The 15,448-nt window shown below is 44.6% G+C and overlaps 1 protein-coding gene across 2 annotated transcripts in view; it reads left to right on the top strand.

Moving 5' to 3' along the window:
* Positions 1-15,448, top strand: part of LOC144683449 (tyrosine-protein phosphatase non-receptor type 22-like) — a 98,208-nt gene that overhangs the window by 64,150 nt on the left and 18,610 nt on the right. For both annotated transcript variants that reach the window (XM_078546475.1, XM_078546476.1), the window contains 5 exons: positions 393-475; positions 8,217-9,070; positions 12,605-12,676; positions 13,751-13,863; positions 14,997-15,024. In XM_078546475.1, coding sequence (XP_078402601.1) covers positions 393-475; positions 8,217-9,070; positions 12,605-12,676; positions 13,751-13,863; positions 14,997-15,024 — 1,150 coding nt within the window. The remainder of the gene's footprint in view (positions 1-392; positions 476-8,216; positions 9,071-12,604; positions 12,677-13,750; positions 13,864-14,996; positions 15,025-15,448) is intronic.

Raw genomic sequence — 15,448 nt, 5'->3', positions numbered from 1 at the left:
GATGTTTTGCTTGCAAATGATTTCAGAATCTCCTGAGGATGAAATTGGTGTGTGCCAGCGAAACGAGTTCGTAGCGAGTCGCCTTCAGCTTATTTTTGTACCGTGCCTGATCTTTCCTCTGAAGTTCACAGAACAATAGTTCAAACTGTCCTTTTTTGGAAACTCATTTCTTGGACTTACTTGGTTTGAAATTGTTGCCAGTCTTTTACAGGTCAATGGGAGATAAATACTATCGCAATGAAAAATCAGCTGCTGATTCCTCAAAAACCTCTTTCACGTGGATGACATGAACCATTTTCACTCATTTTTTGAGTTTTGATAAATCCTGTGTTCATTAATGTCTGGGAGGCCATGTTCACTAATGGTTTCATTTTGTACTTGTGCTCCAACAGATTGATGAGCCATCTGTGCCATTTGAAAGACCTCGGCAACCATCAACACACATTCCCCTCTCATCAAACTCATCATGTCACAGGTAACATGCATGGAGCCCAATAATATGGATCCTAGGCCTGTAACTTAACCGTGATATGTCAGTATTTCCCTATCTCTGTAACCTCTTCCAGTTCTACTACCCTCCAAGAATTCCGCATTCCTCCAATTCTGGCTTCTTGTTCTTCTGTGGATTCCTTCACCCCACCTTTGGCAGTTGTGCCTTCAGTTTAGGCATTAAGCTCTGTCCTCTCGCTCCTCCCTAAATCCTACCTCTTTGACCAAGCTATTGGTCACTTGCCTTAATACCTCCTTATGTGGCTAGCTGTCAAATTTTGTTTTAATAATGTTACTGTGAGGTAGCTTGAGACATTTTAATACGTCAAAGACACTATATAAATACAAACTGTTATAACTAGTAATGGAACCAAGCCAGTAACTAGTTGTGGAATTTGATCAATAACAAGGCTTTGAAGTCAATAAGTAACTAGTATAGGAGGAAGTCAGTGACTAGTCATCAAGTTGGTCAGTAACTAACCAATGGTGTTAGATTATCTTAAACTTTCATACACACCTGTCCATAGTTAGATCAGACACCAGTGTTTATTGACAACACTCTGACTGCATGTTATGTATGGAACACTCTGTTCCCCTCCCCATTGATCAACTGGATTCAAGCCAGTCACCCAGTAACGTGGCAGGGACTTTGTGTAGCTCCTGAATAAGCTCTGCAGCATTGAACATAAACATTAAAGTCAGTTTTTCAGCTGACATCTTGACTTATCAACAAAAGTGCATAGTGCAACATTGCAGCTTTTATAGAGGCGCTGGTAAATTCATTAAACAGCAGCTAAAGTGGTACAAAAATTAAAGCACTAACATAAAGAACATGATGGTATAGTGTCCAACCTGGAGTGACACGTCCCCCTGTCGCAGAGATCTGAATCTATATCTGGACTCTGAATGAGAATAAAATATCTTCACTGTGAGAGACACAGAGAGGCTAACCTTAATCCAAATAGCTCAACATGGCTCCATAGAGTTTTTGAGTACATGCTTAAGATTTTGAGTTGTACCTGCATTGGGTGAGAATGTACCTGTGCAACAAAGAGTCCTTGCTAGGCATAGCTGGCTCAGGCCTCAGACACTTCAAACTCATTGCATGCTGTATCTGCCCTGGGAGTGTTTGTTGGACAGTGTAGAGGGAGCTTTACTCTGTATCTAACCCTGTGCTGTACCTGTCCTGGGAGTGTTTGATAGAGACAGTGTAGAGGGAGCTTTACTCTGTATCTAACCCTGTGCTGTACCTGTCCTGGGAGTGTTTGATAGAGACAGTGTAGAGGGAGCTTTACTCTGTATCTAACCCTGTGCTGTACCTGTCCTGAGAGTGTTTGATTGGACAGTGTAGAGGAAACTAGTTAAAAACTCAGTTGAGTTGATTTCTGCTGAAATTGGCAAACATTTCCTGTCTGTTTATTCTGAGGTTAAGTTTTATGCCTTTGGTGATTTTGTTGCACTGTGACCACACTGCAGCACGTATATCGCCTCTGGCTCAGAGGCACTTTCTGCTGTCTATATGTCGCACTCTGGAAATTGTGCAATGATGTTGACCAAGTATAAAATCAACCCCACAATCCATTGCTACAACTGTTCTTTCCTTAACCCGGAGGTAAAACGTTTGAATCAGGAAGTAGTGTCAATCTTTGACTTGATTTGATCAGTTGGGTATTTAAATGGGAAATTTTAATTGTCAATGTTTTTTGAGTTTTCACATGAGCTGACTGGTAGATGGGGCCCAATTTTGATCTGGCCAATTCAGTGTTCAGGCCTCTAAAAATTGATGCACAGATGCAACAAGTAATCAAAAAGATGATTGAAATGTTGGCTTTTAACACAAGAGGAGCTGGAATACAAAGCAGAGAACCTTATGGATAACCTTGATCCAATCCCAACTGGAGCCCTGTGTTCAGTTTTGGACGCTGCACCTCAGGAAGTATAAACTCACCCGGGAAGGAGTCACTGTAGATTTGAGGACTTTTATTGACATGAGTGTAGAAGATTTGGGGTGAGCTAATTCAGATTTTTAACATGATTAAGGGATTAGATAGGATAGATAGAGAGAAACTATTTCCTCTGGTGGGGTGAGTTCAGAACAAGGGGGCAGAGCCTTAAAATTCGAGCCAAGTCATTCAGGGGTGATGTCAGGAAGCACTTCTTCACACAAAGGGGAGTGGAGATCTGGAACTCTCTCCCCACAAAAAAAGTTGTGGATTCTGAGGTTCAATGGGTGCTTTCAAGACTGAGATAGATAGATTTTTATTAGACGAAGGGATATGGAGCAGAGGCAGGTAAGTGGGTTTGAGGTACAGATCAGCCTTGGCAGAACAAGTTCAAGGGGCTGAAGGGCCTCCTGTTTCTACATCAGGTTGGTCGATCAGTTTGAAGCCATTCATTACTAATATTTCCTGAGTTTCCAATCCTTCACGATTATCCTGAAGTCTCCAGGAATTAGAGGTGGTGGTGGAAAGCTGCCAGGGCGAAGAATTATCCATTCGTTAAAAGATATATCCGTGATGGGGCTGGGGGGTTGGGGGGTGGGGGGGTGGAGGCTGTTTAGCTGACTGTCAGCAATCATCCAATTTCGTAATGACAAGCCTGCTCCCTTTCTAGTTGGAGTTGGAAAGTGGGACTTTTCAAGGATGGACTTGTCATAACAGGGCCCTAACTTTGGGTCCAGCAATCCTGAATCCAAAATACCCCCTTTCCAGAAATATATCAAAGAAACTCCTTCTAACAAGGGAGAAAAAACTCCCAGGGCAATGGTCAGAGAATTTTTTTAAAATTCATTCACGGGATGTGGGTTTTGCTGGCTGGGCCAGCATTTATTGTCCATCCCTAGTTGCCCTTGAGAAGGTGGTGGTGAGCTGCCTTCCTGAACCGCTGCATTCCAAGTGGTGTAGGTACAACCATAGTGCTGTTGGGGAGGGAGTTCCAGGATTTTGACCCAGCGACAGTGAAGGAACAGCGATATATTTCCAAGTCAGGATGGTGAGTGGCTTGGAGGGGAACTTCCAGGTGGTGGGGTTCCCATGTGTCTGCAGCCCTTGTCCTTCTGGATGGCAGTGGCCATGGGTTTGGAAGATGCTGCATAAGGAACCTTGGTGAATTCCTGCAGTGCATCTTGCAGATGGTACACACTCTGCTACTGTGCGTCGATGGTGGAGGGAGTGAATGTTTGTGCATGTGGTATCAATTAAGTGGCCTGCTTTATCCTGGATGGTGTCAATCTTCTTGAGTATTGTTGGAACTGCACTCATCCAGGCAAGTGGGGAGTATTCCATCTCACTCCTGGCTTGTGCCTTGTAGATAGTGGACAGGCTTTGGGGAGTCAGGAGGTGAGCTACTCGTCGCAGGATTCCTAGCCTCTGACCTGCTCTTGTTGCTACAGTATTTATATGGCTAGTCCAGTTCAGTTTCTGGTCAATGGTAACCCTGAGGATGTTGATAGTGGGGGATTCAGTGATGGTAATGCCATTGAATGTCAAGGGGCGATGGTTAGATTCTGTCTAGCTGGAGATAATCATCACCTGGCACTTGTGTGGCACGAATGTTATTTGCCACTTGTCAGCCCAAGCCTGGATATTGTTCAGCTTTTGCTGCATTTCGACATGGACTGCATCAGTATCTGAGAAATCACGAATAGTGCTGAACATTGTGCAATCATCAGTGAACATCCCCACTTCTGACCTTATGATGGAAGGAAGGTCATTGATGAAGCAGCTGAAGATGGTTGGGCCAAGGACACTACCCTGAGGAACTCCTGCAGTGATGTCCTGTAGCTAAGATGACTGACCTCCAACAACCACAATCATCATCTTTTTTGCTAGGTATGACTCCAAGCAGTGGAGAATTTTCCCCCTGATTCCCATTGACTCCAGTTTTTCTAGGGCTCCTTGATGCCACACTCGGTCAAATACAGCCTTGATGTTAAGGGCAGTCACTCCCACCTCACCTCGGGAGTTCGGTTTTTTTATCCATATTTGAACCAAGGCTTTAATGAGGTCAGGAGCTGACTGGTCCTGGCAGAACCCAAATTGGGTGTCAGCGAGCAGGTTATTGCCAAGCAAGTGTTGCTTGATAGCACTGTTGATGACCCCTTCCATTACTTTACTGATGATCAAGAATAGACTGATGAGGCAGTAATTGGCTGGGTTGGGTTTTTCCTGGTTTTTTTTGTGTACAGGACATACCTGGGCAGTTTCCCACGTAGCCCGGTAGATGCCAGTGTTGTAACTGTACTGGAACAGCTTGGCCACGGGCGCGGCAAGTTTTGGAGCACAAGTCTTCAGTACTATTGCTGGAATATTGTCAGGGCCCATAGCCTTTGCTCTATCCAGTGCCTTCAGCCATTTCTTGATATCACGTGGAGTTAATCGAGTTGGCTGAAGACTGGCATCTGTGATACTGGGGACCTCCGGAGGAGGCCGAGATGGATCATCCACTCGGCATTTCTGGCCGAAAATTGTAACAAATGCTTCAGCCTTATCTTTTGCACTGATGTGCTGGGCTCCTCCGTCATTGAGGATGGGGATATTTGTGGAACAACCTCCTCCAGTGAGTTGTTTAATTGTCCACCACCATTCACGACTGGATGTGGCAGGACTGCAGAGCTTAGATCTGATCCATTGGTTGTGGGATTGCTTAGCTCTGTCTATCACTTGCTACTTATGCTGTTTGGCATGCATGTTGTCTTGTGTTATAGCTTCCAGGTTGACACCTCATTTTTGGGTATGCCTGGTGCTGTTCCTGCATGCCCTCCTGCACTCTTCATTGAACCAGGGTTGATCCCCTGGCTTGATGGTAATGGTAGAGTGGGAGATATGCTGGGTCATGAGGTTACTGATTGTGTTCAAGTACAAATCTGCTGCTGCTGATGGCCCACAGTGCCTCATAGATGTCCAGTGTTGAGTTGCTAGATCTGTTCAAAATCTATCCCATTTAGCATGGTGGTAGTGCCACACAACACAATGGAGGGTATCCTCAATGTGAAGGCGGAACTTCGTCTCCACAACGATTGTGTGGTGGTCACCCCTACTGATACTGTCATGGACAGATGCATCTGCGGCAGGTATGTTTGTGAGGATGAGGTCAAGTATGGTCTTCCCTCATGTTGGTTCCCTCACCACCTGCCACAGACCCAGTCTAGCAGCAATGTCCTTTAGGACTTGTCCAGCTTGGTGAATAGTGGTGCTACTGAGCCATTCTTGGTGATGGACATTGAAGTACCCCACCCAGAGTACATTCTGCACCCTTATCACCCTCAGTGCTTCATCCAAGTGGTGTTCAACATGGAGGAGCACTGATTCATCAGCACTACATGGTAATCAGCAGGAGGGTTCCATGCCCATGTTTGACCTGATGCCATGAGACTTCATGGGGTCCAAAGTTGATGTTGAAGACTCCCAGGGCAACTCCCTCCCGACTGGATACCACTGTGCCACCACCTCTTCTGGGTCTGTCCTGTGGGACAGGACATTACCAGGCATGGCGATGGTGGTGTCTGGGGCATTATCTGTAAGATATGATTCCATAAGGATGACTATGTCAGGCTGTTGCTTGACTAGTCTGTGAGACAGCTCTCCCAAGTTTGGCACTAGCCCCCAGATGTTAGTAAGTAGGGTCAACAGGGCTGAGTTTGCCGTTGTCGTTTCCAGTGCCTAGGTCGATTCCGGGTGGTCTGTCCAGTTTTGTTTCTTGTTTGAGACTTTGTAGCAGTTTGATACAACTGAGTGGCTTGCTGGGCCACTTCAGTGGGCAGTTAAGAGTCAACCTCCTTGCTGTGGGTCTGGAGTTACATGCAAGGTCGTACCAGGTAAGCAGATTTCCTTCCCTAAAGGGCATTGGTGAACCAGGTGTGTTTTTTAAAACAACAATCGACAATAGTTTCTTGGTCATCATCTGCCATGGTGGGATTCGAACCCAGGTCCCCAGAGCATTAAACTGGGTCTCTGGATTACTAGTCTAGCAACAATACCACTGCCTGGGTGGGAGGGAATGGGGGAGTAGGACGAGTTGGATAACTCTTTTAAAGAGCTGGCAGCAACATGATGGGCCAAATGGCTTGTTGTACAATCCTATCAATGAGTAGATAACTCACCTGGTGCCTGGGGGTGATCCAGAGAACAAGGTTCACAGTTGGCACAGTCCGTGACACATGAATTTTGGGAGACACAGCGATTGTCCAGGAAGGTGAGAAAGTGTGAAATTTGAGCTGCTTGCCATGTTTAACAACCTACACACTCTCTTGTTAGTTCCAAAGCGTTTAATTATACACACGAGAAAAACAGGAAGGGCCAAAGATTGCGCTGGTAGGCTAATGAGCAATATGCGCCATTAGTTAATCTCCCGCATGCCCATTTAATATCAAAGACTTCCACAGCAAATTGCTGCAAGTGGGGGAGGGAAATGGGGCAGTGCCCTCTTCAGGGAAAGTGCACCTCCTTAACAAATCGAATTGAAGGATTGTTGCTGAACAATGCAGCTGTGTTAGTTCGAGTAGGCGAATCCAATGTAAAATCTGATACAGAAATAAGGGAAGAGAAAGAAAGAGTGGATTAAGGGAGAGACAGGAAAAAAGTGACAGAAAGGAAAGGTAAAAACATTTTATTAATTAATTTTTTTAAATCTTCAATTATTAAAACTTGAAGGAGTGAGACCCCACACTTGTAATATTTCATTTTCAGTGCCAAGGAGGTTGACTGGCAGTAATTAACATTTTTTTTACATTCATTGATGGGATTTGGGCATCGCTGACTAGGCCAGCATTTATTGCCCATCCCTAATTACCCTGTGCAGAGGGCATTTAAAAGTCAACCACACTGCTGTGGATCTAGAGTCACATGTAGGCCAGACCACGTAAGGACAACAGATTTCCTACCCTAAAGGACATTAGCGAACCAGATGGGGTTTTTACGACAATCGGCAATGGTTTCATGGTCATCATCAGACTTTTAATTCCAGATTTTTATTGAATTCAATTCACCATATCCCCTAAAACAATGAAGGGTTTTGATAGCAGCTCAACTGTTACATAATTTTTTTTTTTTATTCATGGGATATGGGCAGGCTAGGCCAGTATCTATTGCCCATCCCTAATTACCCTTGTTTAAGAGTCACATTTAGGCCAGACCAGGATGACAGATTTCATTCCCTAAAGGGCATTAATAATACCAAATTGGTTTACGACAATGGTTTCATGGTCATCGTCAGATTTATTTTTTATTGAATTCAAATTCCCCAATCTGCTATGGTGGGATTTGAACCCTGGTCCCCAAAGCATTATCCTGGGTTACCAGTTCAGCAACAATAGCACTACGCCATTGCCTCCCCATTTACCAGATTGTTAGCAGAATACTTTGACTTGAAATAATTTGACTTGCCATGGCAGGATTATCTGGGCTGCAAATAGAGCAACATCACATGTTCAGTGAATTTCATTAGCAAGGCAAACAATAAGATGCCATTTTTGTGAATCTAAAGGTGCGACTGGGACAGCAACTTTTGGGTTTCCACGTTTAATCACCCTCACCTGAAGCTACTGTGAGATTTCCACATAAATAACCGTGAGCGCCATTTTTTTGAAGGTAAACCCTGGGCCAAAGGTTTCACAATAATTCAATGAGGGGGGAAAAAAGTGAAAACAATGCGACGCAGAAATTTTGTTTATGACAACTAACTAAAAGTCCTGTACGACTTTCTTTAATTTCATATCCTTACCATTACAGTTCACCAAAAGAGGGAAATAGCTTGCTATTCATGGCGCAAGAGATTACTGATTTACAATCCTCGGATCAACGCGAAGAATTAGGTTTCTGCCCCCTTGGACGCAAGCAGTCTTACGGATTAATAACGGATTTGAACAGCGACCCCAGTAAATGTGGAAATGTCTCAGGACCCCAGGACCCCTCCTCCTGCATTACGCGATGCCCGCCGGTGAGAAAGCCAGAAAGGCAGCTGAACTTGGACGATGATGGGATATTATGGGGTGGAGTGACCCAGAGCTCATCCAGGCTGCCTCAGGAGACAAAAGAGTTTACAAGCAAGACATGCTTATCCAGGGCCAAGTCAAACCCCTTTTCTGCCACAAGCCAGGATATTGAACATTCCACAGGATTGTTTAAGGTTAAACAATGCAACTTCTTTGCTTCTTTGGAAGACCTGCTGAGCTCCTCTTCAAGTGGCTCTTCATCATCTAAGTCAAACAGCTCACCAGCTGTGGAGAAGGCCTGGAATTCCTGTCGCTGGGGATCTGCTCAGGAAGAGAATACCAACATTCCTGAAGACCCAGAGAAACAATACTTCATGCATCTCAGTACCCCTGTCCACTTCCTCTCCAGTTATTTTACTGAAGATCCCTATTTCTCACCTCCGAACTCAGCACACCTCCAACCACCGGAAGACAGTGCTATGTCCTGCCTGGATGCTCCCTGCCAATACCTTGATAATCTGATCCCAGCCCGTCGTCGGTCTGAGAATGATTACAGCGAGCTACCAACTTTCCCACGGCACATGGAACCTGTTCTGGCCCAGCCAGTGGAAGAAAAACATTGTCACAGTGTTGCTGAAGTAAAGGAAAATAGTAAGTTTGAATCCCAATACTACAAATAAAAAAACATGGCATCATTAAGAGTAAAGCAGTTGGATTGCCAAAAAAAACCCAACTGGTTCAGCAATGGCCATTAGGGAGGGAAGCCTGCCAGTCTTACCTCCTCTGGCTTTAATGCAATGGACTGTTAATTGTCTTCTGAAGTAGCCTAGCATTTGTAGCAAATCACTACAATACTGAAGGAGCACCTTCACCACACAGCTCACAGAGGTGTCAGCTGTGGGTAACACTTCTGAATCCAAAAGGTGTGGGTTGTAAGACTTGAACACTTAATCCAGGCTGACATTCTCAATGCAGTACTGAGGGAGTGCTACATTGTCAGAAGTGCCATCTTTCAGATGAGATATTAAACCAAACATCTGCCTTCTCAGGTGAATGTAAAAAAAAAATCTAATTCAACTGTTTTGAAGAAGAGCAAGGGAGTTCTCCCCAGTGTCCTGACCACTATTTATCCCACGGCCAATATCAGTAAACTAGATTACTGGCCATTATCACATTGTGGGAGCTTGCTGTGCACAAATTGGTTATCACACTTTCTTCACTAAATCTGCAAAAAGCACTTCATTGGCAGTAAAGCATTGTGGGAGTTCTGGGGTTGTAAAAGGCAGTATTCAAATGCAAGTCTTTCTGCTCAAGAAGGCAGCTCACCACCACCACCACCACCTTTTCAAGGAGCAACTAGAGATGGGCAATAAATCCAGGCCTCGACCCCACATCCCGAGAGTGAATGAGAAGGAAACAGAGTAAATGTTTTGGGCTCAGTTCCTTCTGCCTCTGGCCGTCTCTGAAACCCCAACCCATTTCTCTGACCTTTCCTTCTGTACCTTTGACAATACCTTTATACAACTGAACAAAACAAGAAGAAATGAAAGAAAGGATGAAAAGAACCTACATTTTTATAACACCTTTCATAACCTCAGGGATACCAAAATTCTTCACAATGAAGGATTTTTTTTTTTTTTTTGGTCACTGTTGTTGGAAACTTGTCAGCTCAGATGGCTAGATGCCTAGCATGTGGTCCAGAATGGTGCCAACAGCACTGGGTTGAATGCTGTTCCAGCTGAAGTAGCCTTAGGGCCTGCCTTCACACCCTTCCCTGGTGTAAAATCATGGCCTAATCCATGGTTTGGCAACCCTTGAATAATCAAGGTTACAGAAGAAGAAATCATTGTTGTAATGAAGGAAATGACTCTGAACGACTCAATTTGCAGCTACAGGAATTCTATACTGGAGTCCTGGGGAGGGTTGGGAATGAATATATAAATATATTAATGACAGAAACCAGCCCTCATAAAGCTGCCAAATTTAGTGTTCACAGTCGAGGGGAGGAGGTAGGTGGGGAAGGCCTTTAAGGAAGTGCATGTGTGTAAACAAATGGACATAACGAATAAGAACAGGGAGACCCCTCAAGCCTGCTCCACAATTCAATGAGCTCATGGCTGAATTTTGACCTCAACTCTTTTCTGCCCGGTCCCCATATCCCTTGATTCCCTGAGACCCCAAAAGTCAGCCTATCTTAGTCTTGAATATGGAGACCAAAACTGCACAATACACTCCAGGTATGGTCTCACCAAGGCCCTGTACAATAGCAAGACTACCTTGTTGATGAACTCCAACCCCCTTGCAATAGAGGGCGAAAGGAATTTAAACCCTGTTCACAACCTGTATCACTGCTCCCCTTAATTCCCTGAAAGATCAAATATCTGTCTATCTCAGTCTTGGATATACCCAACAATGGTGCATCCACAACATTCATACGTTCATACGTACATACGAATTAGGAGAAGAAGTAGGCCACTTGGCCCCTTGAGCATGCTCCGCCATTCAATAAGATCATGGCTGTTCTGATTGTAACATCAACTCCACAGTCCTCTAGGGTAGAGAATCCTAAAGATTCACAACCCTTGGGTGAAGAAATTTCTCCACACCTCAGTCCTAAATAAGTGATCTTTTATCCTGAGACTTTGTCCCCGTGTTCTAGATTCCCCAGGACAACACTTTCCTCCCAGGAACCAACCTAGTGAACCTTCACTGTACGGCTACCAAGGCATATATATCCTTCCTTAAATATGGAGACCAAAAATGCACACAATATTCCAGGTGTGGTCGCACCAATGCCTGATACAATTGTAGCAAGACTCCCTTGTTCTTAAACTACTATCCCATTGCAATGAACTACAAAGGGTTTTAAAACCCTGCTCGCACACAGTGGCCTGGATTTTGATGACCCGGGAGCCCTTTAAAAATGGCAGGCGAGTCCCAATTCCGGGATTCCCAACCCCATTCCCGGGCTGTCTGATTTTTGGGAGTGCCTTTAAAGGGTGTGGGCTACTTCATGTCAAAAGCCCACAACTGGACCTCCGTACCTGGCCGGCTCCGTTGTGGGGCTAGGTATCTCCTGCTCCTCCACAATTTTCGTGGATTCGGATCAGGTTTACGGCCCCTCAGAGGGAGTCTGCATGAGGGGACCTTTTAAAAGGTAACTTCAAAAAGTCATCCTCATGCCCCCTATGCCAAGCTCTGCCCTTCCATCCACTGCCTAAGGCCACTCATTCCACCTATGCTAAATTCTGCCCTTCCACCCCCTATAGCCCTTCATGCATCCTATGCCAAGCTCTGCTCTTCTACCCACCCTCTTTGGCCCCTCTTGACCCCCGTGCCAAGCTATGGCACTTCTATGTCCATTGACCCCCCCCCGCCCCCATACACTGTCGAGCACCAATGAACCCCAGTGTGACAATATGATGTGTTTTAAAAAAAAAACTTTTTTTTAAAAATAAAGTAATAAATTCATAACTTCCTACTATGTTTAAAAAAAAGTCATTTCACTTAGAAGGCAATAAAAGTGTCAATCATCCAGATCCTTCATGGTATCAATAATGAAAACCACAAACCCTGGAAACCACTTAATGTTGTGTAAACAAACATTGTGGAATTGACAGCAGAGATCAGAGAACCTGAGCTGTCAATCAATGTTTTCTCTGGGACACAGCCGTTTCAACAAGAGTAATGGATGTCTGGACTCTCAGCCAAGCCTCATTATGTATGCTTGGCATAGATGTGCAAATTCTTAGGTCATTAAAAGTGCCATATGAATGCAAGTCTTCTTTCTGTTCTGTAGTTTTCTTAATTCTCCATTACCACTAACTGCAGACCTTTGCAATGTTAGCACAGAACATTTACTATCTACATGCCCTTAACTTGCCACAATGCATAAATGAGAAGGTGATGATGGAAAGGTGATGGGAGAAGCTGGAAATGGGGCACTGCACCTGGGCTGTGACTCCAGAATTGTGTTTGGCATGGCATGGTCTGAGTTTGGAGTGCTCGATGCAGTAACTGGTAGAGCAGGATTACCCATCATTGCAGTGAGCTCAAATGGTCAAAATCCTTCCTTGGTATGATCTGATTGAATCTGTGCAGTTTTCAGAGATTAGTGGTAAACCTCCAAGGGATGGACTTGAGTGTTGACTAAAATAAATTCTCCTTTTCAATTTGGTTTTTCAGATTCTGATGAAGAAATTCCTCCTCCTCTACCAGTGAGAACCCCTGAATCCTACATCCTCCCAGACGACCCTGGTAAGTGGATCACTCGTCACTTCTGAGGACCCAGATTATAACTTGGAACAGGAGCAACTGTGAGAAATTTTGGGTCTTGAGGGGGGGTCCAAACTACAAGCTGGAAAGTTCTAGAATGATTGGAATCTAGTTTTTTAAAAAAGCATGAAACTCGTAAATGTTGATGTTCAGAGAGATGTGGTTGTACTCGCAAAGGAACACAGAAAGCTAGAATGCAGTTACAGCAAGCGATTAGGAATGCAGATCGCATGTTGGCCTTTATTGCAAGAAGTCTTGCTAAGTTTGTACAGGGCTTTGGTGAACCACACTTGGAATACTGTATGCTGCTTTAGTTTCCATATTTAGGGAAGGGTGTACTTGCATGAGAGGCAGTACAGTGAAGGTTCACTAAATAAGTCTCCGGGAAGAGAAGGTTGTCTTCTGATGAGAGGCAGATTAAATTGGGTCTATATTCTCTGGAGTTTAGAAGAATGAGAGATGATCTCATTCAAGATTGAAACATACAAGATTATGAAGGGGCTTGACAGTCTAGATACTGAGACATTGTTTCCCCTGACTGGGGAATCCCGACCAAGGGAGCTGAGTTTCAGGATATGTGGCCAATCATTTAGGACTGAGATGAGGGGAATTTTCTTCACCCAAAGGGTTGTGAATCTTTGGAATTTTCTACTCCAGAGGGTTGTCAATACATCATCATTGAATATATTTAGGGCAGTGACAAACAGATTTTTGGGGTCTCAGGGAATCAAGGGACATGGGGAGTGGGCAGGAAAGTGGAGTTGAAGCCCAGGAATGGCCATGGTCATATTGAATGGCGGAGCAGGCTCCATGGCCAGTATGGTCTACTTGTGCTCCTATTTTCTATGTTCTGAAGTGAGAAACTGCCTCGCAACTTGTCCTATCAATGCTCAATAAAATTGGTTAAAAAAAATAGTCCAGTCCAACCATGATAAACCCAAACTTACAACCAGTGCACATTACCAAACAAGTGCTACTGCTGAATAGACAAGGAGCATAGTTATTCCCTAGTTCCCTGTCATTAGTCATTCCACGGTTTACTTTCTTCTGATACAGAGACCGTGCCAGCTCCTCCGGTATCTCAGAAAATCGGAACATCTTCAGAGTGGAGTGGATCCACCCAGCCCAAGACCTTCTTAGAATCCACGAACGTGAAGACACGGAGTAAGGTATGGGACACAAGATGCCAACTCAGCGTTTTGGTGACCTAACTGATAGAGCAACAGTTCTGGGCTGGCAAATCGGGGCCTTATGACTGCAGGGGCAGAACCTAGGATGCCATGTGTTAGTTTCTCATGGGTGTAAAACAGGGACAACCCTGACAGATTTAGTAATGGGATGTCCTGTGCCCAATCTGGATGAGAGGTCAGGCCACTGTAAAATTCGTCAGGCCTATTTTCCCAAGACATCCCAGGCAGCCACCTAGACAGGGCTTGGGCGTTTTCTATATAAATGAGGATGCCAAACACCTATTCAAGGACCCCTCTGAGAAATGAATTTCTGCTGAGCAGAACAGGGACCAGGACCTGTTGGCACCCAGTCTCGTCACATCTGGCCAATTCAGGCCTCACTGGGTGATTGTCATCCACCCTAGGAGTGTTTGATGGGGACAGTGTAGTGGAAGCTTTATTCTATATCTAACCCTGTGCTGTACCTGCCCGGGAAGTGTTTGGTGACAACATAGAGGGAGCTTTACTCTGTATCTAAGCCTGTGCTGTACCTGCTCTACCTACTTTTACCTACACAGTTTCACCCACCTTTGCACCCACCCCAATGCCCCTGAAACTGTCTAAACAATTTTCACTACTTCAGTCTTTGTGTCTCCAATACTCTCTCCTCCATTCCACCCTAAGGCATCTCCAATTTCAAAGCTCTGAGCACCTGCATCCCACCCGAACAAAGTCATACTCACCCATTAGCCCAGTCTCATTGTCCATCATCGAGGTGCATTCAAAAACCCTCTCTGTATTTATCAATCCCTCCATTACCTTAGCCCTATCCACCTTTACACGGTGTTCCTGCCTGTCTGTGACCTCTAGGTTCCATCTGACATGCGCCGTGTGGAAATCCCTCCCTAAACCTTCCCTCGCATTCTGTTTCTCCCCAGCCTTTGAGAATGACACTCTACCCTACACCTATCCTTTAATGCAACATTGTACTTTCTCCACACTTGACCTCCCTTGCCCAGTCTATCCTTAGGATACCACCACTGCTACTTCTGTAAACTTCCATTTATTTCACTGCATTGTTAGCAGATCAATTAAGTAAAATTTATGATTCATTGCATTGTGTTTTTTTACAGAGTTTAAAACTGAGAGCCTTTAGGATGGGTGAGTGTTTCAAGCCTAATGTTTTTAATGTTGTAGATAGTTATTCAATTCAGCTTTTCTTTTTATCATCCCTGGGTATGCCCTGTTCCACCAGCAGGACTGACCCAGCAGAGGTGGCGGCACAGTGGTATACAGTCAGGAGGAAGTTGCCCTGGGAGTCCTCAACATCGACTCCAGACCCCACGAAGTCTCATTGCATCAGCTCAAACATGGGCAAGGAAACCTCCTGCTGATTACCACCAATGCCAAACTATGAAAATTATGTCTCTACTGATCATATTGGTAACTGTTAACTATGCTAGCGACTTTAGTAACCATTAACCATACAAGTAATTCCAGTAACTATTAAGCGTGTCAAAAATTCCTAAGTATTAAGCATGCAGGAACTTTGATAACTATTAACCATATTAATAATTCTAGTAAC

The sequence above is a fragment of the Cetorhinus maximus genome, chromosome 8, assembly GCF_964194155.1.
Source record: "Cetorhinus maximus chromosome 8, sCetMax3.hap1.1, whole genome shotgun sequence".
NCBI classification, from domain to species: Eukaryota; Metazoa; Chordata; class Chondrichthyes; order Lamniformes; family Cetorhinidae; genus Cetorhinus; species Cetorhinus maximus.
The sequence above is the reverse complement of the archived record's forward strand: the minus strand, read 5'-3'. Positions and strand labels throughout refer to the sequence as shown.